At 34.6% G+C, this 24685-nt stretch overlaps 2 protein-coding genes across 5 annotated transcripts in view; both read right to left on the bottom strand.

Annotated features, from left to right (window-relative positions):
- Nucleotides 1-2326, bottom strand: part of abca5 (ATP-binding cassette, sub-family A (ABC1), member 5) — a 53127-nt gene extending 50801 nt beyond the window's left edge. The window contains exons 1-2 of the mRNA NM_001099246.3: nucleotides 2187-2326; nucleotides 513-661 (exon numbers count right to left, since the gene is read on the bottom strand). Coding sequence (NP_001092716.2) covers nucleotides 513-661; nucleotides 2187-2199 — 162 coding nt within the window. The 5' untranslated portion in view covers nucleotides 2200-2326. The remainder of the gene's footprint in view (nucleotides 1-512; nucleotides 662-2186) is intronic.
- A 2167-nt stretch (nucleotides 2327-4493) lies between these two features.
- The window catches only part of kif19 (kinesin family member 19), a 90060-nt gene continuing 69868 nt past the window's right edge, over nucleotides 4494-24685 (bottom strand). The window contains exons 8-21 of one of the 4 annotated variants that reach the window (XR_012388150.1): nucleotides 23300-23446; nucleotides 23080-23202; nucleotides 22115-22271; nucleotides 20114-20288; nucleotides 19717-19915; nucleotides 17554-17824; nucleotides 15077-15207; nucleotides 14396-14559; nucleotides 13621-13714; nucleotides 11853-11976; nucleotides 10055-10440; nucleotides 7937-8102; nucleotides 5916-7091; nucleotides 4494-5413 (exon numbers count right to left, since the gene is read on the bottom strand). Coding sequence is in view for 2 of the 4 variants with exons in the window: in XM_005156403.6 (XP_005156460.1) it covers nucleotides 6958-7091; nucleotides 7937-8102; nucleotides 10055-10440; nucleotides 11853-11976; nucleotides 13621-13714; nucleotides 14396-14559; nucleotides 15077-15207; nucleotides 17554-17824; nucleotides 19717-19915; nucleotides 20114-20288; nucleotides 22115-22271; nucleotides 23080-23202; nucleotides 23300-23446 (2271 nt within the window). In the remaining 2 variants the exon portion in view is untranslated. Of the gene's footprint in view, nucleotides 7092-7936; nucleotides 8103-10054; nucleotides 10441-11852; nucleotides 11977-13620; nucleotides 13715-14395; nucleotides 14560-15076; nucleotides 15208-17553; nucleotides 17825-19716; nucleotides 19916-20113; nucleotides 20289-22114; nucleotides 22272-23079; nucleotides 23203-23299; nucleotides 23447-24685 lie in introns of all 4 variants that reach the window. The other 3 variants (XR_012388151.1, XM_005156403.6, XM_001920940.9) reach the window with 3 other exon arrangements.

Here is a 24685-nt window from a genome sequence, read left to right as displayed (position 1 = left end):
TTTTCATTCTAAATCGCCATTTTAAAAAACAAAACGCACTAGTGCAAACGGGGCCTTTGTTCTAAGGTATAATTCTGTTCCATAAAAAGGTACTGCCCCAGTGACAAGAGTTGGCACCTTCTTTGGTAAAACATTATACCATTTTTTTCTGAGAGATTATGTGAAAGTAAAATAATGATAATACATTCATTTAGCTCTAAATATCAGGTGAAATTTGGCATGTACTACACATATACTAGTTTTGCTATACAACTTCTTTTTGGATTAAATAACAACTGGAACGCTGTATACAACAGGAAAAATCCCCACTGAGTAATGTGACACGAAAGATTGAATTTTAATAGAATAAAAATCATTCAAGCCTTTCCTGAGAAGTGTATGCTTCACTGTTCAACCTTCACAGGGTGTAGAATACCAGCGCATTGACGAAACTTGCAAAAGCTTTAATCGTGCAACAGATTTGCACCTACAAGAGGGAAAAAGAAAGCAAGTGATTGGTAGATGAAAGGCACCTGGAGACTCTGTTGTTTGGTCCTCCATTTGATCAGCAGGTTTTTGTAGAGCAGGCTCCTCGTCTGATGCCAGACTCCGGCATCTCTTCTGGTTAAGGGCTGCATTCTTCCAGCATGCTTCAGCTGACTGCCACATGGATCAGACACCGCTGCAAAACACATCAAAACCTTCTCAATCCAAACCAGGAGCAGATTTATTTGCTTTAAATCTGTTCTTTTTATATTTATGGTTCCTCACAAATCATTATTTATACTGTTTAGTCAGCAATGCACATGACAGCGTGTCAAAAAAGATGCTGCAAAGCCCAGACTTTCTAATTTGTTTTTCGTTTGACAATTGACCTTACAATACAGCTCATTCAGGATTTTTTTTAAACTTTGTGTTTAACTTAACAATGAAAACAACATTTTTTTTTTTACACAGAAAATACATATTTAGATTTAGCAGCAAAATAAGTGATTTTACATTTATAGCATTACTTAGTGTAATGAGACTAAAGTTTAGCAATCGACTAATATGAAGTAACATGGGTTGTCCTGCATATCAAGCTACAATCATTATTTAAAATGTATTGGAAAAAAATATTTCTATTAAGCAGAAAACACGAAGACTGTGGTGGACTTAAATTAATCTTCCAGTAGGCTACTAGAATAAAATACAAAATGAAATGCCTTAAAATATTTCATATCTTAACATTAACGTTAAATTGGAATATGAAATGCACTAAAACATTTAATATATTCACATTTAACGTTAATATTAAGATAAGACTGAAGTAATTTCACAGTAATGGGTTGCAGCTGGAAAGGCATCCGCTGCGTAAAATGTATGCTGTATAAGTTGGTGGTTCATTCTACTGTGGCGACCCCAGATTAATAAAGAGACTACGCTGAAAAGAAAATGAATAAATTAATTAATGAAGTAATTACCTTTATCACAAATAAACATTGACTGCGTACTAAGTTTCCCAAGACCGTGGAGAGGGTGAGTCCAAAGGTAAGAGAAGATAATAGTGCATAAGATATATGAGCGTGTAAGGTACGGCAGGGAGCTGCTAACATTGAGGTAAAGTTGGCTTTTTAATCACACATTCGGACCTTAAAAACATTAAGAAAAGTATTCTCTGCAATGACTTTGCAGCCAATGACTATCTGAGTAAGTTACAACAACGTTCACAGTCAAATAAATAGTGCTGATGTTGTTTTAAAGTCATCCTTACATATTTTAGACCGAATATTCAAAGAACCATGGCAAACAATATAGGGAGCATGTCACAAGTTGTCACTAAACGAATGTGCGAATATTAAACCAACTTTACCTCAAATGCTGCTAAATACTACGATGTACAGTCAGTCAAACTGCAATTTCTATGCAGAATATATTTATATATTTCTGCGCGTGCAGGAGGTCGCGTGCACCCGACGTGTTGCGCGTGCTCGCAAGCGCGCGCGGTGCAGGTCAATAACGACTGGGTTGGGCTTTCGCCCCTTCCTATTTTCTTAAATGTAGATAACCAATGTGTTCTTCTAGTTAATATACAATATTCGAGCCAAACGTGCAAATTGTCGATGCAAGTGTGAGTTTTGTTCCCTGCTATCATTGTGTAAACACTGACAGCTAACGCTAACTGGCTAACAGCTTTCCCTCATGCCTAAACAAAGAAGCGCACTTACGTATGAAATACATTAAGACATGTCTTTCCTGTCCTCCAGATTTGCGTTGTTGTTTCCAAATAAAAAACCTTTGGGAAATAAATAAAAACAGAAGAGATCCAGGGCGGCGTTGTCAACACTACTTGCGCCTCTGCCATCAGCTGGACCGACCAGTCAGTCAGCCAATCAGTGCAGCCCTACAAGTTACTAGACTCGGGATTCGTCGGTACCGAGGGAGCCAATCCCGAGACTCAGAACTTGTAAGACTGCGCGGATTGGTCTTTTAGTTTGTGATTGACGTCATCACAACACATCTGGCGGCAGCTGCTATGAACTGTACTGTGTACGTAGTATGTATGTATGTATGTATGTATGTATGTATGTATGTATGTATGTATGTATGTATGTATGTATTAAATATTAAAGCGGGTTATATTGTGCAAATAATATTACAAGGGTTTGAATGAATAATCTAAAATGTGATGTATATAAATGTATAAAAACATTTCAATTGAAATATAAAATATACAATTATGGTAATAAAATATGTAAATTAATATGTAAATAACAATATTTAGCACTGTAATGAATAAGTAACATAATAGCTTAAAATAATATTTATAAAAGAATGTTGTATTGCAAACAATTCAAAATGAATATTTTGTGTACACCTGTCCAACTGCTCATTATCGCATATTTCCAATCAGCCAATCACATGGCAGGAACTCAATGCATTTAGGCATGTAGACATGGTCAAGACGATCTGCTGCAGTTCAAACTGAGCATCAGAATGGGGAAGAAAGGTGATTTAAGAGACTTTGAATGTGGCATGGTTGTTGGTGCCAGACGGGCTGGTCTGAGTATTTCAGAAACTGCTGATCTACTGGGATTTTCACACACAACCATCTCTAGGGATTACAGAGAATGGTCAGAAAAAGAGAAAAAATCCAGTGGGCGGCAGTTCTGTGGGCGTTGATGCCAGAGGTCAGAGGAGAATAACCAGACTAGTTGAAGCTGATAGAAAGGCAACAGCAACTCAAATAACCACTCGCTACAACCGAGTTCTGCAGAAGAGCATCTCTGAATGCACAACACGACCACATTGAGAAGGATGGGCAGGGCCAGAGCAAGCTTAACTGGCGCTCTAGGCAAACAACGATCATACCGCCCTCAACCCAAAAGATGATGCCCTCAACCCAAAAGATCAACCCGAAGATGGTTCATGTAAAGTGACCGGTTCACGTAGTGAAGACTGGGGGGCAGCGGTCGTGAATGAGGGTGAGGAATGGCCACCTTAATAGACGCGCCAGCCCTGAGGATGAACTACCGCAGCAGACGACCACACCGGGTGCCACTGCTGTCAGCTAAGAACAGGAAACCGAGGCTACAATTTGCACTTGATCACCAAAGTTGGACATTAGAAGATTGGAAAAAACTTTGCCTGGTCTGATGAGTCTTAATTTCTGCTGCCATTCAGATGGTAGGGTCAGAATTTGGCATCCACAACATGAAAGCATGGATCCATCCTGCCTTGTATCAACGGTTCAGGTTGGTGGTGGTGGTGTAATGGAATGGGGATATTTTCTTGGCACACTTTGGGAGCATTAGTACCAATTGAGCACTGCATCAACATCACAGCCTACCCAAGTATTGTTGCTGACCATGTCCATCCCTTTATGACCACAGTGTACCCATCTTCTGATGGCTACTTCCAGCAGGATAACACACCATGTCATAAAGCGTAAATCATCTCAGGCTAGTTTCTTGAACATGACAATGAGTTCACTGTACTCAAATGGCCTCCACAGTCACCAGAGCTCAATCCAATAGAGCACATTTGGCATGTGGTGGAATGGGATATTCGCATTATGAATGTGCTGCCGATAAATCTGCAGCAACTACGTGAAGCTATCATGTCAATATGGGCCAAAATCTCAGAGGAATATTTCCAGTATCTTACTGAATCTATGTCACGAAGGATGAAGGCAGTTCTGAAGGCAAAAGCGGTTCCAACCCGGTACTACTAAGGTGTACCTAATAAAGTGGCCGTTGAGTAAATATGCTTTTACTGTACATTGTAGGGATTTTTCCAGTGTCGCTTAGTCAGTGGAACGGTGAAACCGGTTTACACTGTTATATTGACATGTAGTTATGATTTCCACTGAATGCCAAAATAGTAAAATACCGTATACACTGCAGTATGCAGATAGAAAAGGAATGCAGTCAGGTATGTGTTTCAAGTATGTATTACGATACCTGATTTACCTAGAAATACAGTCCATTATATAATCAACACACTGACATGTCCAATGAACAGACTACCACAAGTTTGTCAATCAAATTTATTTGGTTACAAAACAAGGTATAAAATTAAGAGTAGAAAAAGTGTCTATGCATGTATAATTATGAAAAACAAAACAAAAATACAGTCTTTTCAAAGAAAAGGCAGCCATATATATATATATTTATAATTTTTTTCTTCCTTTTCTGATTAAAACATTCCACTGAGGATATGGACTAATATGCCCCCTTCTGTCTGGTACTAATAACTAACACAAACCCAAAAGGATTTTTAGAGAAAACAGCTACGCTGAAACCTGCATGACAGTGAAGGCAAATTTACATTGATTATTATCACCAGTAAACACAAAATGACATCAGTAAATGAAACGGTCACAGAAGCCAGACATTTGAATCATAAGCAATGTGACAGTACATTCATTTGTGCAAGGCCTGAGGGAGCAACCCTTTCACAACCACAGAAGCTGTGAAGTATATATTGCTCCCTGGGGAACGTCAGGGGTATATTCGCATAAACAAGCATCACCACATCAGTTCTGCGCATTTAAATATGCTTTTTGGGAACTGCTTAATGAATTTCAGTTGTCACTTTAAGGCCTGATAGAAATATTCAACCATCTGGAAAGGCAACCGAGACAGGTTTCATCCCTTGTTACATTGGCTCGGCTTTAAAAGAGTGTTTTTGCATGCCATTGCGTGAACTTTTCACGAGAAGTCAAGGCCATTGAATTCATGGCAAGCTATTTTTTGCCACTTAAAGAAGCCAATGGACCACAAAATTAAAAGCAGACATATCATGTCCACTGTGTTTAGAGAATAGGTGCATTTTAGCATCAAAAATAGTCTTTGATACATTCAGAAACATTTTATTCATGTTTCTCTGTCGTTCATTTCATGGTACAGTCCTTCTGTTTGGACAAAAAAAGAAGAAACCTTCCACTTGGTCTCTTCATCTTTTAAAGTGCCCCCATTATGCTGTTTTCTGATATATGTAGTGTGTGATATAGCTTATTATAAAGATAAAACATCAGCAAATTTACAAAGTATACTATAAATTAATGTATTGTCTCCCAGAACACAGATTCTGAACTGCCTGAAAGTTCTAGATGTTGTTTCAGTCTATAACCATGAATAAATCTGCATATTCTAATCAATGCTTTCCATAGCTACCATTAACTGTTTACAAGTGCTCACATAGGAAACCTCAGCACATAGTAATGGGCGTCTGATTCATAACATACACTGTAAATCGACCAATCAAAATAAACTGGGTTATCTAACCAATCAGAGCAGAGTAGACTCTAAGATGGGCGGGGCTGAGATAGACTGGATCCTTGAACCAGCCCTTTCAAATACTTAGAAAAGAGACACATCTGTAATCGTTGATGGATGTAAACCTGGGAGACCTCCAAAACAAAATTAGGAAGAAGCATAATAGGGGCACCTTACTGGGGTATAGTGCTGAAGCTGGGGTTAAGACAGACCATGAATTATGGCCCTCTTCAGGGTTTGTGGATGTTCTGGCCTTTTGTTCCTGTGGTTGTGACGGACATAGTAGATTCTGAACTGCATGAATTTTCTGGCTGTTATTCCAGTATTAAATTAAAGCGTAAATTTGCATAATTTTTTCATTGCAGATTCCATAGCTACCATTAACTATTTACAAGTGCTAAAGAAACCTTAGCACATAGTAATGGGCGTCTGATTTATGACATGCTCTCACTCTCTTAGTGGTCAACCAATCAAAATAAACTGGGTTAACCAATCAGACCAGAGTAGACTCTAAGAGGGGCGGGGATTAGAGAGACTGGATCCTTGAACCGGCCATATCATACACTCAGAAATTAAATAAATCTGTAATCATTGATGGATGTAAACCTGGGAGACCTCCAAAACAAAAATAGGAAGGAGCATAATAGGGGCACTTTGATGGGGTATACTGCTGAAGCTGGGGTTAAGACAGACAGTCCCTGCTCAAGCCAGGGATTATGGCCTTCTTCAGTGTTTCTGTGTGTGCTGGCCTCCTATCCCTGTGGTTGTGACGGACATAGCAGATTCTGAACTGCATGAATTTTCTGGCTGTTATTCCAGTATTGAATTCATGCATAAATCTGCATAATTTATTCAATGCTTTCCATAGCTACCATTAACTGTTTACAAGTGCTAAGGAAACCTTAGCATGTAGTAATGGGCGTCTGATTTATGACATGCTCTCACTCTCTTAGTGGTCGACCAATCAAAATAAGCTGGGTTAACCAATCAGAGCAGAGTAGAGTAGACTCTAAGATGGGCGGGGCTTAGAGAGACTGGATCCTTGAACCAGCCATTTTATATACTTAGAAACTAAATAAATCTGCCTTTGTTGATGGATGTAAACCTGGGAGACCTCCAAAACAAAATTAGGAAGAAGCATAATAGGGGCACTTTGACGGGTATAGTGCTGATGCTGGGGTTAAGACAGATATGCTCAGGCCAGGGATTATGGCCCTCTTCAGTGTTTGCGGGTACGCTGGCCTCCTGTTCCTGTGGTTGTGACGTACAACAAGGGCTGAAGTTGCCTGGTTTGGGGACCACGCTTGATGAGGTGGGACGGCGGGTTGGAGGAAGTGACATCTGCTGTCGATCCTGTGGAGAATGAATGAAGTTAATTGCATATTTAAAAAATAAAAAAATCCCAAATTATGTTTAACACAAGGAATTTTTCACAGTATTTCCAGTAATATATATATATATATATATATATATATATATATATATATATATATATATATATATATATATATAAATATATATATATTTTTTTTATGGAGGACGTTTTATTTATTATTTCGGCTAGAATAAAAGCAGTTTTTAATTTTTTAAAATCATTTTGAGGTCAATATTATTAGCCCCCTTAAGCAATATTTGTTTTTGATTGACTACAGAACAAACCATCATTATACAAGTGTTTGCCTTATTACAACTAACTTGCCTAGTTAACCTAATTAACCTAGTTAAGCCTTTAAATTGCACTCTAAGCTGAATAATATTGTCTTGAAAAATATCTAGTAAAATATTATTTACTGTCATCATGACAAAAGATAAAATAAATCAGTTATTAGAAATTAGTTATTAAAACTCTTATGTTTAGAAATCTAAAAATGCTTAAATCTTCTCTCCGTTATGCAGAAATTGGGGGAAAATATACAGAGGGGCTAATAATTCATGAGGGCTAATAATTCTGACTTCAACTGTATGTTTTGCCTGTTCGTTTGTCAAATGTCAAGTACATTTTTGGGACTGAAAACACGTCAAATAAAATGCATAAAAACACATGTTTAGCATGTATAACTAGTGCATAAAATAAAATGTAAACAAAATCCATCAATGAAAACAAATCGGAAGAAATTTCATAATAGGTTTAATAAAGATATAAAACTTAAAAGTGTTGCATTTGGTCAGGTTGTGAATGAATTTTTCTGCTTTTCTACCTGTTTGGTGGATGTTGTGAGAAGGTCGAGCTTTTGTAAGCTGAGCTTGTGCTCTGTGCTGGGGCCGCAGGAGTGGGGCCGGGGGATGACCATTAATGTGAAGATGGGGATCAGAAGTGCTGTCCAGGGGACGAAATCTCTGGTTGGTGTTCTTCGCCTGAGACAACTGTATGGTGGAGAAAAAATATAAGTTTGCTAAAAATACTTTGAGTTAAAGTAAATAAATAAAAATATGTGCAAGGGTGATCATATTTCACTCTTTAATCAAAGGCAAGAAAGCTATTTTTAGGATCATTTAACGTTTTTGAATTATAACATTTACATGCATTTTTTTCTCTTTTACTGGCATCTCTATAAAGTAAAAATGAAATCACATTTTATTTAAACTTATTATTTTTGTACAAAATTGTCCAAAAGTTTGGTGTGGCCTTGTTTTTTGTTTTTGTTTTTTATTATTACAAATTAATATTGTATTCACAGTGCATTAAACAAATCAAAAGCAACATTAAAACTCTACAGTATCATGTCACATGAAATTATTTTATTTATCATGCGATACAACAGTTTTTTGCCAACATTGCATATTAGAATGATTTCTGAACATCACAATAATTCACAATACTGCTGTTTTGCTGTATTTTTAATCAAACAAATTCTTAAAAACCCTTTCTAAATCTTAGAAGAAAAACAAAATTGTAATTGAACACTTTTATTTTACTCTACATTTTACAATCGTTTGTGTTTATGATTTAAAAGAATTTGAACACGTTTTAAAGTAAAGCATTTAGACACGTTTTTAAGTAAACCTATTATGCCCCTTTTTACAGAAGTCTCTGATGTCCCTAAATAATGTAAATGAAGTTTCTGACTTTAAAATACCAAACAAATACTGTTTTATAACCAAGGAGTGAACTACAGGGGAGCTCGGCTCCCCTAAGGAAGGCATAAGCTCCCCTGAAAACATGATTTGTGAAATTTTGCAGGGTCTGAAAAAATATTGACAAGTGTGTTACTTTGACGTGTGGTTTCAGTATTGTGCACTTGACTAAACGGAACCCCTTTCAACCCCTTTCATTTTCGAATTTGCGATAATGTTTTACTGGAGTGATCCTGTGTGTTTTATAGCCTACATTGTTGTGGCAAGGGACTCTCAAGATCAAATCGACATCCCCTCCCCGTGGAAAAAAGTGGGTTCCCCCAAATATAGGAACGGTATAGTATACGAACACTGTTTAGAACGCTTTAAAACTCCCCTTTTAGACTCTGATACCAACTGTGCTGTTTTGGTGAATGACGCTCTAAATTCAAATGAGATTGTGCTCTTTTCAAAAGAGCACTGTTCATAAACATTTTACTACTAAAATTCCATGACTTTTCCAAGACTTTAAAGTCAATTTTACTGACCCAATGTTTCATATGATGTCTACATATACATGGTAAATAAGAAAAACAATGCATATTCAAATTTTTTAACATGCAATGATCATTCATTTATTTAGTAATTTAGTCATTCAATCTTTAGACGTATTCCCTTATTTATCAGGGTTCCACAGTGGAATGAACCACCAGCTGCTTAGTTTAAATGTATATTTATGTAAAGTTGATTTTGATAATGCTTACACGACACTAATATTGTGCGACCATGGGATTGGCCAAGAACAGAGAAGACAACTATCCTATATTCAAATTAACAGATAGTTGTTAAACGAATTTCCACGACTTTTCCAAATCTTTGTGAGTTTTACTGTTTTCCAGGCCTGGAAACTGTCATGTCAAAATTCCATGACCTTTCCAGGTTTTCCATGACCGTATGAACCCTAAAAGAGAGTGGAGCTACAAATGCCTATGTGTCAGCATAGTGGCAGAGTCAAAACAAGACTAAGGTTATATTCTAATGAGGAAGAGATCATCATTATGTTCACACACTGCTGTTACACAACTGTGTTTAAACCTCTTAGATAAGAAATTTTAGATAATAGGTCTCCTTTAATGTCACTAAACAATTTCTTAACTTCTTCTTTTATTTACTTTAAGGATGAAACAAGCCGCTGCAAGATTTTTCACTCATAATTTAACACAAATATCTAAATGATCGATCATCTTTATCTGAAAACTCACTGCTTGTCCTGTAACTTCGAATGATCGAGACCTCCTCTTGCGTCTGCGACCCTCAAAGTCCTGCTCCCTCGGGCCGGCGTTCCTGACAGCCTGTCGGTTCCGTGGGCGTGTCCATGTACCATTGGGTGCGGGACCGTCACCTGTGCTGCTGGAGAGGTTGTCATCTGAGGTGGCATGGCGTAGCTCTGGGCTGGGTTGTCTCCCGCGCCGCAGCACCGGGCCTTTAGGGGGCGCCTCACTCAGAGACAGGTTACTCTTGTGCTTCTTGGGGTCCAAGGGTGATGGTGGCGGAGGCAACCGGAGAGCGTCTATTTCTAGAACTTTAGAGCGGCGGCGAGCAGCCTTTACTGCAATGTTCTGCACTCCTCTTAAAATCTGCTGTCGCTCTGGAAGGAAGCAGGGTTCGAGATTTTAAAAGCGTGACTAAACAAATGGACTAATGTTGGGAAAAGATTAGAAAGAAATAAAAGTTTGTTTTGACAGTTTATTGTGTATGTGCAATACACACACATACATAGAAACAAAACTATACAATGCAAATTTGTTACATAGATATTCATTCATTCATTCATTCATTTTCATTTCGACTTAGTCCCTTTATTATTCCGGGGTCGCCACAGCGGAATGAACCTCCAACTTATCCGGCACGTTATTAAGCAGCGGATGCCCTTCCAGCCGCAACCCATCTCTGGGAAACATCCAAACACACTCATTCACACTCATACACAACAGACAATTTAGCCTACCCAATTCACCTGTAATGCATGTCTTTTGACTGTGGGGGAAATCAGAGCAGCCGGATGAAGCCCACGCGAATGCAGGGAGAATATGCATGGATTTCCTCTGGGTGCTCCGGTTTTTCTGACAGTCCAAAGACATGCGGTACAGGTGAATTGGGTAGACTAAATTGTCCGTATTGTATCAATGTGAATGACTGTGTGTGGATGTTTCCCTGAGGTTGCGGCTTGAAGGGCATCCGGTGTGTAAAAACGTGCTGGATAAGTTGGGGGTTCATTCCGCTGTGGCGACCACAGATTAATAAAGGAACTGAGCCGAAAGAAAAAAAATGAATGAATGAATGAATATGACTCTCGGATTGGTGGTATTTTAGATGCAGCATCATGGGTAATGCAGTTCTTTAGCAAAAATGTCCACCAATATTAAATTCTTTCTCAACTCTATATATCGTGCAACAAGAATAGGTGGAGCTAAATATATTTTGGCTTTGTTTGACAAATTTGAAAATTTCCTGTAAAGCATCATGGGTAATGTTGTTCTTCTGCAAAAGGACCATTAATATTAAATTCTTCTCAACGTTATATAGTGTGACAATAATAGGCGGAGCTAAATATTTATTTTGACTATATTTGACTCTATGATTGGATCATTGTCTGTACAGCAGCAAGAAGTCCTATATTAAACACACTTGTTCTAAATATAAGTTAAGTTAATGTGAACAGATCAACAAAAGCCTATATAATCAATCAAAATCCTTTGAGTGAACAAAAGGTTTGTCTTTAAATGTTTAAAATTTGTTTTTTAAAAACCCTCATGTATACCAATGGACAAAATCTTTTTATTTTGGTAACCTCAACTACTGCACTCTATAGAGTTCATCTGTGAATTACCTACTCTTAAATGTCAACTTCTCAAGAAAAGAAGATTAAGTTATCTTTAAAAAAAATCAAGCTCCCAATTTAGAACAGAGTTTTTGCAAAACACAACAGCCCGCATAAGGCCTTGATTGACAGATGAGAATGAAGTCCTCCAGAGAGCCGTGTGTGTGTGGAGCTCTTACCTTTAGGTGTGAGCGGGGCGTCAGTGCCGTTCTCACTGCTCTCAGGTGAGGAGTCCAGATGGCTGCTCATACTGTGACTGAGATGACTGCATCTCAGAGCCTCATCCAGGACAGATGGCAACAGCTGCAGAGTTACAGCAGCACAGTGTCAGACCCGCTTATTTATTCAGTATGCTCAGTTAAAAAACACTGCAGTACTGAGAAACCTATTCAGATGGAGACCAAACAGAATGTTCACACTTTTCCGGAATATTTTGACTAGGATTTATTCTGTGTGAAAATTACCATTGTAAATTAAGGTTTGGGGTGGATGATGTTTTTAAAGATGTTTTCTTATTATTTGCCTAGGTTGCATTTATTAAATCAAAAACTCTGCAAAAACAACATTATGGAATATTACTTACAGTGTAAAATAACTGTTTTGTATTTTTAACATCTTTTGAAAAGTATTTTACTTGTGTGATCACAAAAAGTTGGTATTAATTATTTTATATAACATAAAAATTATCAATGTTGAAAACAGTTGTGCTGTTTTATATTAGTTTTATCAATAAAAGTTTCAAAAGAACAAGATTTATACAACTTTGAATTAATGATGGCTGTTCTGTCATATTTGATCAACTGTTTAAATCATAAAGACAATAATAAGTTACTGAACCCAAACTAATAAGCAATTGTTTTTAGTTTAATGCATCGTTGCTGAATAAAAATATCAAATTTGAAAAAAAAAGAATGAATGAACGAAAAATAAATAAACAATTAAATAAATAAGTTGATAAATAAAATAAAAAATTAATAAATGGATAAATGGATGGATGGATGGATAAATAAATAACAAATAAATATAAATAAAATAAATAAATAAATAAAATAAAATAAATAAATAAATGAATGGATAAATACCTAAAATAAATAGAGGGATGGATGGATGAATAAATAACAAATAAATACATAAATAAATGAATGAATAAATAAATGGATAGATGGATGGATAAATAAATAAATAATAAAAATAGATAAATAAATAAATGGATGAATAAATACCTAAAAATAAATAAATAAATAAATAAATAAATGGATGGATAAATAACAAAAAAAATAAAATAAAACAAAATAAAATAAATATACAAACAAAAAAAAAAGTAAAATCCAAGGATCACCTTATATATTATTTTACATTTACATTTACATTTAGTCATTTAGCAGACGCTTTTATCCAAAGCGACTTACAAATGAGGACAAGGAAGCAATTTACACAACTAAGAGCAACAATGAATAAGTGCTATAGGCAAGTTTCAGGTCTGTAAAGTCTAAGAAGGAAAGTATTAGTAGTACTATTAGTTTTTTTTTTTTTTTTGGGTACAGTTAGTGTGATATTCAGAGAGGCAATTGCAGACTATTGAGAGCGATTTGAGGGTAATATGTTCATTCAAACATTCAAATGTTATAAATAATGTTAAAGCTTTTCTGCTTTATTTCTATGATTTCTTTTAATTACTATTTATGTTTTCATTTTTTGGAGAAAGAAAAGTTTAAAAGAACTTGAAACAGAATTTGAAATATGAATCTGAAACATTTAAATGTATTTACTGTAATTTTTGAAGAGCTAAATAAAAAAAAATAAAAATAATAATAAATTAAATTAAATTAAATTAAATTAAATTAAATTAAATTAAATTAAATTAAATTAAATTAAATTAAATTAAATCTTACTGACACTGACTCACTGAAGTTTTAGCATGGTAATCTGTAAGTGTGAGTATCTCACCTCTCTGTTGCCCTGGCCGTTGATGTGAATGGGTGGAGGAGTCATCACTACAGTGTTCTTCATCTGTTTGTGACTGCTCTTAAACACTCGCTCTCTGTGTGCAGTTGTGAAAGCAGATTGGTTCAAGTTCACATTGACAAAAATTTAAATATTTCTGACCATTACATGTTTCCATACAGGAAAATCTACCTCACATAGAAATCTGATATATGGCAATATACTGTATGCAAATGACATATGTGACATGGAAGTTCATGTTTGGATATATAAAAATGTGTCATAAATGCAATATATATTTCACAATATTGCAAAAATGCAGACTTTTTTCAATTAGATTTTCAATTAGATGTGTTCATATTTGGCCAAATTTCCTCCGGCTGCTCCGGTTTCCCCCACATTGTAAATACATGAGCTATAGGTGAATTAAATAAACTAAACTGGTTGTAGTGTATGTGTGTGAATACGAGAGTTTATGGGTGTTTCCCAGTGCTGGGTTGCAGCAGAAAGGGCATCCACTGTGTAAACATATGCTGATAAGTTAGCGGTTCATTCCGCTGTGGCGACCCCTGATAAATTAAGGAACTAAGCCGAAGTAAAATGAATGAAAGAATTTATGTTGCATATATGACATGTTGTACTGTATATGTAAAATCTAAATATATACTTGTATGTCATATATGTAATTTGCATATATTTCTTGGCATCAGATTTCTAGTTGGGGACATGTCAGTACAAAATGACAAACGTAAATATAAAAATGTTTAGCTGTAGTTACCCATCAGGCTCTGGGAGGATGGGAGGCAGCGTGTGTCTCCTCAGTTTGGTCCGGCCTTGTCTGTTGTCTGAGGCCAGTGTGCGAACGCTCTCCTGGTCTGAATCCAGCTCCTGCAAAGGGTCGCGACCTCTACTGGGGAGGGTGATTTTGGGCAGAGAACCCTCCTAGAGAGAAATACGTGTCAGAAAATTGATGAATATATGTTTATACTGTATATGATTGCTTCATGTACGGTAGTAGCTTTTACAGTCAATATACAGTCAAAATTATGTTTTTATTTATTTTAAACATTTCTTAAATTATGTTAATTCATTTTTCACAGTATTTCCTATAATGGTTTTTCTTCCAGGAGAAAGTTTTATTTGTTTTATTTCAGCTAGAATAAAAGCATGTTTTTTTTCTTAAGGTCAATATTATTAGCCCCCTTAATCAATTATTGTTATTTTTTTCAGATCTTCTATAGAACAAACCATCGTTATTCAACTGCCTAATTACCCTCTCTTGCCTATTTAACCTAAATGTCACTTTAAACTGAATACTAGTATCTTGAAAAGTATCTGACTTCAACAGTCATACATTGATGTTTTTCCAAAGCACAATTAGGTTTAACATTAAGTAAAACAGACAATTGTGTTGTCATGTTGCCTTTCGATGTGTTTATCATCATTATGTTGTACTTACATGATGTACCTTGAGGGTACGGATGGTAAACTTATCAAGAGCCACAACTCTGTCCAAGTTCTTCTCATCCATTTCCTTCATGTACATCTCATAGAGCTCTTGAAGATGAGGAGGAACCAGGAGACTGTGATCTGAAGAGAGAAAAAAAGAAGAAGCATGGTTTAGGAGGGTTTCTGTACAGTGGGAAGAAAACTATTTTCTGATTAAACAGTGTTTTGCAGAACAAATTGTAGCTCTGTCTTTGAATGCATAAAAAATGAGCCTCAACCAATGCTGAAAATGATGTCAGATGCCCTTTTACTTGCACATAACATAACATTAAAGGCTTCAACAACTAATAAAAAGAGTCCAACCTAGCAAATTAAATTGGACTTGTATAGTAATCAACACTTTTTTTTTTTTTGTAGAAACACAAAAAAAATCCCAATCTTAAACATATTTAATATAACTTCTAACAATAACTGAATTGACAGTTAACATTTAAACACATAAATGATACAAAAAATAATACTTATAAAATAAATTATATAAATATTAAATATAAATAACAATATAGTACACATTAGGGGTTTAGGTATTTTGAGTTAATATATAAACTAAAGGAGAAAAAACTTTTTTTCTCATTATAATTTCTCTTATTACATTCTCTCAATCCGTGCAACAAAGTGTACATATAGATGATTAACCTGTTTGTAAACATTTAAGATGCGCACGCAACGAGATGGCAGAAAAAAACCAGGAGCGCTAGCATTTACAGCGAAGGAATGACATCCGATGCTGTACAGAGTTTGTTGTTGTCTTAAAGATAAGTTATATTGATTACATATTATATATATTATTTACATAATGCTTTCAGCATATTATAACAGCTTGTCACCCAGTGATAAGCACAGTGATTTGGCAAAATTTTGACAGGTCGATGAATGCACCCTATGAAAGCACCCTCCCAATGGAGATTGGATAAAGCCAAAAGGCTAAGCATCCAGCCCGTTATATACAACTCATATATACATCTCATTCAAACTCCAAATGATTTTATAAGAGAGAAGTTAAAGGCCTACAAGTCATTGGATGCCAACAATGTTGTTCTGTGTGTTCATGTGCCAGAAATATTGTTCCATGATTACCAGACTCAAAACTGCAGTGCTAAAAACCGAGGTTCCGCCAAGCCAAAGACAAGGAAAGGAGACGGAACTGTATAAAGCCTGGGTAATCATCAACAAGCAAAACAACTGCATTCTGACAGTGAATTACACCTGTACAGCAGGGTATGTGAACTTACATTTTTACATTTCATTCTAAGCATTCAATGTCCACAGTTGAATTAACTACATGAAATCAATGCTGCAATCAAAAACAAGAAATGTGTATGATTAAGCATAGTGTGAACTTCCCTCATATGAAATGAGAACTGCAGAGTCGAGCATTTTTAATTAGGTCCTCACTCGATTCAGCTCATATGATGGCTGTTAGCCAAAGACGTCTGCAGTTGACATTAAAAGCAGTGTGGTGTACGGTAAAATTTTAATTTTCTGTTTTTGGACTCGCGAATTTGGTATCCCACAGCACAACACGACATGTTTGCTATTGCAACAAGTCTTTTTTTTTTTTGCAACTGGTATACGTGGTTGAACCCGTGTGACGCCATGTGTGACGTAGGTTGGTAATTCTTCTATACAGATCAAAGCGTCCTGGGATTCTAAATATCTCACGTTCATAGCTTGCAAGGCAGTTCTAGCGATTCATCAGCACTCAAATATTAAGAAAGCTAGTATTTAGAATTACCTGATGAATGAATGAGTGAATTTGAAATAATAATTATTATTTTATTTAAAGTTGCAACCATAATACATATTTAATTCTAGAATGTATTAATTACAATAACACCTAGTACAGTTTCAAGAATTCATTTTCCTTTGGCTTAGTCCGTTTATTTATCAGGGGTCGCCACAGCAAAATCCAACATAAGTTTTACAAAGCAGATGCCCTTTCAGCTGCAACCCAGTACTGGGAGACACCCATACACTCTCACACACATACACTATTACGGACAATTTAGCTTATTCAATTCGCCTATATTACATCTCTTTGGACTGTGGGGGAAACCAGAGCACCTAGAAGAAACCCATGCGAAAACGGGGCATTTACATACATAAATGCCGACTGGCCCAGCTGAGACTCCAACCAGTGACCTTCTTGCTGTGAGGCGACTAACAACTGAGCCATCGTGGTCCTTAAATTTTAAATAATTAAAATGTAAAAATAATAATATTATGAACAGAAAACTTTTTTGTTTCTGCTTGGTTCAAAACCCGCTCCATTGCACCATCTGGTGCACTTTCTCTAGCTGATATTTCTGTGTGTGTGTGTGTGTGTGTGTGTGTGTGTGTGTGTGTGTGTGTGTGTGTGTGTGTGTGTGTGTGTGTGTGTGTGTGTGTGAGTAGGGTTTTCTGTTTTTATTCTTGGGAATGACTCACCATCGATAAACTGCCTCTGCTGCTGGATGATCTCATGGCAGAGGTGCCTGTGCTGCTCGAAACGCTGCACCACCACGTTCTTCTGCCGGATCACGTTGTCTTTGAGCAGCGCGCTGGACTGCATCTCTGCATTCTCGATCTCCAGCTCATGAACTTTACACAGCAGACAGAGCACTTCTCTCTGCTCCTCTGAGCTCACGCGGCGAGGCAGAAGCTCTTCCAGACGTCGTGCTTTTTCTCTCAGCTCTGCCAGACGCTGCTCCAGTCCAGCCTGACGAGAACAGAGGAGACGATGAGTTCATTACTGTGAGCAGGGACTTTATTAACACCGCCAGTCACATTCAATTTATCCCCACTAAGGAGAAGCTTCAGTCCACAGAGAAGGAAGGTAAACTAAAACTTAAATAATAAAACATACACAGAAAAAAAGTGTGCGTGAGTGTGTGTATGTGTATTTATATATGTGTGTATATATCAGTTCTGTCTGGATCTCAAATCTGATTGGCTGATAGCCATGATATATTTAAGTAATATCAGCATCTGTACAGCCTGTTTACCCTTTGTGTTTTACTCTGCCCACATACAGCCAGCTACAAGCAGACACTACAGTTTGACAAATATTACTGCGGTTAGACAACAAAATATATTTTTGAGGCTTTTTTAGTCAAGAATGTAGTTGTCTAGATTGCAACTCTGCAGTTTATTTGCAATAATAGTGCCTATTTTAAGATATTTGCAATTTCTGAGAAACAGGTCGTCGGCGACTGTTAACGTTTTCTATCCACAAGATGGCGACAAAACCACATAATAAGCCCTTACACTTAGAAGATATAACTGTCTGATTTCTAACTATAGCAAATCAAATCATTATTAAACTGGTAAGCAATATCTGCCAACACTTCCATTTTCCATGGGACTATCTCGAATTTTAGACCAGTCTCCTGCAAACATCCTGTTTTTAATTTGTTAAAAAAAAACTCCCGTAATTTCACCCCCCCCCCCCACCCCTATGGTACAGCCTGTACACTAAACACCCCCGTGTTGCCAACTTTTTTTTAATTTTTTTATTTTTTACCAGAAATGACAAAAAAAAAAATATCCCTCAGCTTTTATTTACATTTCAACAAAAAAATTAAGTCAAAATATGCCAGGGGTATGAATACTTTTGATGAATACTTTTGTCATTATAAACAAATATTTCTCAGGTTTTATTTACATTTGAACAAAAAGTTTATGTCAAAATATGAAAGGGTAATTAATATTTTTGGAATTGATTGATTGATTGATTGATTGATTGATTGATTGATTGATTGATTGATTCATTCATTGATTCATTGATTCATTCATATGTTTGAGTAGAGTGTAATTTTTAAACATTTTAAATGCTGTCATTAAGAGCTTATTTGAATAAAATATAAACAAATATGAAAACAAATAATGATAACACATAATAATAATAAAATAAATATTATAAACAAATATTCCTCGGCTTTTATTTGTATTGGAACAAAAACTTTAAGTCAGAACTTGCCAGAAGTATTAATTTTTTAGGGATTTATTAATTTATTTAGTTATTTATTTATTTGTATGTTTTATTTATTTATTTATGCATTTATTTATGCATTTATTTGTTAATGTTTGAGTAAAGCATAATTTTATACAATTTATTATTAATTTCATAAAATAATAATTTATCAAAATAACAAAAAGAAATAATAATTTTAGAAACCACAATACCCATACATTTTTTGGAATCATAAAATTTCATAAGATTTCTGAAAAAAAAAATAAAATTGTGGAGCAATCCTCATTTTCAACCATAACTAATAAAATCATTGTTCTGGGGAGGAAAAAAAAAATTTTCTGCAAAAAAATAAATACTGAAAAAATTCAAGTGGAAATATATGTAATATATGACAATATATGTAATATATTTTTCTTCATTTTCCCATAACTGTGTTTATGTAGATTATAATTTTTTATTTTAATAAAATAAAAACACTTAAATAAAAAATAAAATAATGTACAGACGTAAAAAACACAAATCAACTAAAATGAAAACAAAATATAAAACCCAAAAGTGCTTATGCTCAGTGTTTCTCAGGCATGAGTCTAAGTTTTTAAGGTGTTGTTTCGCCCTCTAGTGGCAGGCAACAACATTACCTTCTGTTTTTGTATTTTCTTCTGTTCGGCCATGAGTGTGACGAGATTCTCTCTGGCAATGGCCACTTCTTGTGTCTCAGTACTGTCAGGCAACGATTCTGGAGAGTCAGAGTCTTTCTCGCTTTCATCCTTATTAAAACTCTCCTTCCTCCTCTCTCCTTGCCATTTCTTCCTTCTCCTGAAGCGTTCCTGCTCCCAGCTAAACACAAACAGAGAATATTATCATTACAAAACAACAAACCAACCAATTATCTACAACAAAAACACAACAATAAGATAAATAAATCATAAAAAATAAATGCTAAAACAATTGAAGTGTACAAAACATCAGTGTTTAAATACTTTCTGATCATCTGTAATGCTTCAGTGTTAATTGAGTGTGTGTGTTTGTACTCACTCTGCGATTGTCAGCAGGTGTTTGGATGTGTCGATCTGGATCTCCATGTTGCTGTTGTCCAGCTCCATAAGACGCTTCCTGATGTCCATCTGCTGTCTGAAGGCATCGATCAGCTGTTCCCGCAGTTGGTCCATCTCAGCCCGGCTTTGCTGAGAGGAGTGAGCCTGTACCTCCGCTACAGCCAACAGAGGAAAACACATCTGATTGAGACTACTCGTTGAGACATTAAACACAAAAAGAAATGCATAAACTAGCATCTACACAAACAGAAAGTCCTCTAAAAATAATGTAATAGGATAAAACTGAATAGATTTAGATTTCTTATTAGAAAACAATCTACTTAAGCAGAAAAGTGATTTATTAGCAGATAATAAAATATAACAGAAAGAAGAGGGTTAAATAAAGTAAGAATGGAAATATAGGCAGCACGGTGGCTCAGTGATTAGCACTGTCGCCTCACAGCAAGAAGGTTGCTGGTTAGAGGCTGGGCCAGTTGGCATTTCTGTCTGGAGTTTGCATGTTCTTCCTGTGCTGGCGTGGGCAACCTCTCATAAATAGAGACTAAGCTGAATGAGTGAAGAACGTAATCTATTAGAAAATGTATAGTTATTTTATTACAATATAATAAATCAGAATACAATCCCTCTTGACATTTAACAAACTGGAAAAAAATCTATTCTTGACCGAAAAAAGCTTATCAGACAGAAAATAATCTAATCAAACTGAAAATAGTTCATTAGAAGTTAATACAATAGAATGGAATGAAAAGGGTCAATTAAAATACGAACAGAATCTATTATTAAGCGAAAATATATTTAATCTAATAGAATAAATCACAATACAATCAATCAGGACATATAATAAACTGTAAAACAATATATTCTAGAACTAATAAGCTTATTAAACAGAAAAAAATCGAATCAAAGTGAAAGTAATCTATTTAAATAAAATAGATTTCTGTAGAATCAATGAGAAAATTAAATCGAACAGATAATGTTATAAAACAGAAAATTGTATCATAAAAAACATAAATCAAAAACATATTAAAAATTCTAATAAAAATAGAGCAGAATAAAATAAGGAAATACGAAGTAATTAGGAAAATAGAGTAATATTCATGTAAATAGTATGTTTCCTTGTAAAATCAGGTTGGAAATATCCCAGAAGTGAATACAGTTCTCAAAAAGAGCAGAATCAAACAGAAAAATATCTAAAATAGAATAGAATAGAATAGAATAGAATACATTATTAATAAATAAACTAATAAATAAACTAATCAGAGAGAAATGTATTAAAACTATTCTCAAAAGAGCAGAATCAAACTTAAAATCAGCTACTAGAGTAAAATAAATAACAAAATAATCAAATCAAAAAGAAATATACCATTAGAGGAGAAAACTATTGCCAAAAACAGCAGAATCAAACAAGAAATATATTCACAATAGAACAAAATAAAAAAAATATCTAATTTAATAGAAAACTTTCATTACAAGTTGATATAATTCTTAAAAAGAGAACAATCAAACTAAAAATAATCTATAAGAACAGAATAAGTAGAATATAGTAGAACAAATTAGAAAATAAACTAATCAAACAGAAATGTACCAACAGAAGAGAAAACTATTCTAAAAAGAACAGAATCAAACCCAAAATCATCCGCTAGAGTACAATAAATAACAAAATAATCAAATCAAAAAGAAGTATACCATTAGAGGGGAAAACTATTCCAAAAAACAGCAGAATCAAACAAGAAATATATTCAAAAAAGAATAGAATAGAATTGAATAGAATAGAAAAGAAAAGAATAAACTAGAATCAAATGAGAAAATGATCTAATGTAATAGAAAAAAATCACTACAATTTAATATAATTCTCAAAAAGAGAACAATCCAACTAATATCATCTATTAGAATAGAATAGAATAGAATAGAATAGAATAGAATAGAATAGAACAGAATTCAGTGGAAAACATAATTTGGGTTGTTACAGACAGTATGTTACCTTGCACATGGCGGATGTCTGTTCTGTCTGGGTTGATTTGTCTGCTGGCCTGGTCTGCAATCTTCTTCTTCAGTCTCTGAATCTCACTGCGCAGGTCAGAGATGATGCTGGTGTACTGGGCGATGTGATAGGACACATTCAACAGGTTTCTTTTCACCTGCAAACATACAAGAGTAACAAGTGCAAAATATAACAGCTCTGTTACATATTGTATACATAAAATTGTACATATTCACATTCACAAGTTTATGGTAACTACACATAAAATAATACCAATAATAATAAAAGTTTGATTTATTTATATGGATAAATGTTTTGATCAAGGATGCTTGGACAGTAAAGACATTTGTGCTGCTTAATATCCGTATGGAAATTGTGATTATTTTTCTTTTGTGAATTATTTCATTTAAAAAAACAACAAAAATGTTTCTTTGAAATAAAAATGTCAGTCACAGTAACTTCCAATGAATTTCCTAGATCCTTGCTAAATAAAACTATTGTTAACACTTTAAAATAATGGTCCATTAGTTGTATTTACTAACATGAACAAACAATTAGTAATACGTGTATTATGGTATTCATTCCTCTTTGTTAACATTAGTTAATGTTATTTAAATTAAACAGCATTAGTTTGTTAACTCATGGTTCATTAACTAATGTTAACAAGCGCAACTTTAGATTTTAACAATGCATTAGTTAATGTTAATCTATGATTAATAAAAGCCAAGATTATTCATACTTGGTTAATAATAGTAAATACATTAACCAGCATTAATCAATGGACCATTATTCTAAAGTGTTACCAAACTATTTTATTATTTACAAAAAAAATAAAAATAAATAAAACAAAAAAAGCTGACCCAATATGTTGATCAGTAGTTTAATTAATTTTATTTTATCATACTATTTTATTTTATCATGTGTTCAATTAACTAACTAACAAACTAACTAACTAACTAACTAACCCGTGTGCGGATGCTTTTGGCACGGTCGGCATAGGTCAGGGTGTTTCGTGAATCCTCAAAGGCCAGAGACGCAGGGCTGATGTGTGCAATCATCACCGTCCGACTGTTTCCTCCTAGAGAGTCCTGAAGACATGATAAGATACTCTAATAAGAAAACTGCAAGCCAATGATCAGTGTACCTCACGTTTATCTGGGTTGATGAAGATTCTTATCATTGTACCTTGAGCAATCGTGTCAGCTTGCTGTCTCTGTAGTTTACATACTTGTTGCCATTCTTTTCGCTCAAAGCGTTGATACAGTTCCCCAGGGCGAGCAGAGAACGGTTGATATGAGCGCCCTCTTTTAACCTCTGACCCCTGTTCTGTGTCTGAAAGTAAAAAGAGTGGTTATATTATGATGGGTAATATACTGTAAGCGGCACTGCTTCATGAAGCTTTGAAACTTTTATGAATCGTTTGTTTTGAATCAGTGGTTCAGAGCAGGTATTAACGTTCGCATGAACACAGGGTTTGTTACTTTGTTAATTTGTATCATTACTGTTTCAAAATGTTTAGAAAAGTTATCTAAATATATATTTAACAAAACTGCTTTTATTGTAACATATACAGGTAAAGTATATTAGATTTTATTTACTTTTTTAAATATTTTGCAAATTATGTTTAACAGGGCAAGGAAATTTTCACAGTATGTCTGAAAATATTTTTTCTTCTGGAGAAAATCTTATTTGTTTATTTCGGCTAGAATAAAAGCAATTTTTCTTAAAGAAAAAATAATAAGGTCAATATTATTAGCCCCTTTAAGCTAATTTCTTTCCCGACTGTCTACAGAACAAACCATCATTGTACAATAACTTGCCTAATTACCCTAACCTGCCTAGTTAAGCTAATTAACCTAGTTAAGCCTTTAAATGTCACTTTAAGCTGTACAGAAGTGTCTAGAAAATTATCTAGTCAAATATTATTTACTGTCATCAAGGCACAGATAAAATAAATCAGTTATTAGAACTAAGTTATTAAAAATATTATGATTAGAAATGTGTTTAAAAAAACCTCTCTTTTAAACAGAAATAAGGGACAAAATAAACAAGGGGGGGGGGGCTATTAATTATGACTTCAACTGTACATAATAAAGATACTTTCTACAATACACACACATATATCATGACAAAACAAACTTATTTTTTTTCCATGAGATAAATCTTTGCCAAGCAAATTTTTTTTCAGTTAACTACTGATGATATTTCATCTAAACTGTAACAAAACATTTTTTGTCATTTAGAGGTTAAAATGACAATGTCAAAATTACAAAAAAGATGTCATGTTTTATATTGTTTTTTTTGTTTTTGTTTTTTTTTACTTTTATAAAACACAATAGCAATGCTTTACCTTCAGAAAAGTTAATAAATAAAAATTGAGTGGAATAACACTGATTTTTAATCACAAGTATAAAAACATATATTTTGACCAATTCTCATTTTGATCACAAAAACAAATGGAAAAAATGTTGTTTTTATATTTGAAATTTGGACAAAAAGTTTTCAGACCTTTACAGAACTAAACAAATGTTAGCATTTTTCTCCAACACATTCCTTGTAAAATCATACATC

Source organism: Danio rerio, chromosome 12 (assembly GCF_049306965.1).
Source record: "Danio rerio strain Tuebingen ecotype United States chromosome 12, GRCz12tu, whole genome shotgun sequence".
In the NCBI taxonomy this organism is placed as follows: Eukaryota; Metazoa; Chordata; class Actinopteri; order Cypriniformes; family Danionidae; genus Danio; species Danio rerio.
Note: the sequence above shows the minus strand (reverse complement) of the source record. Positions and strands in the feature narration are given on the sequence as shown.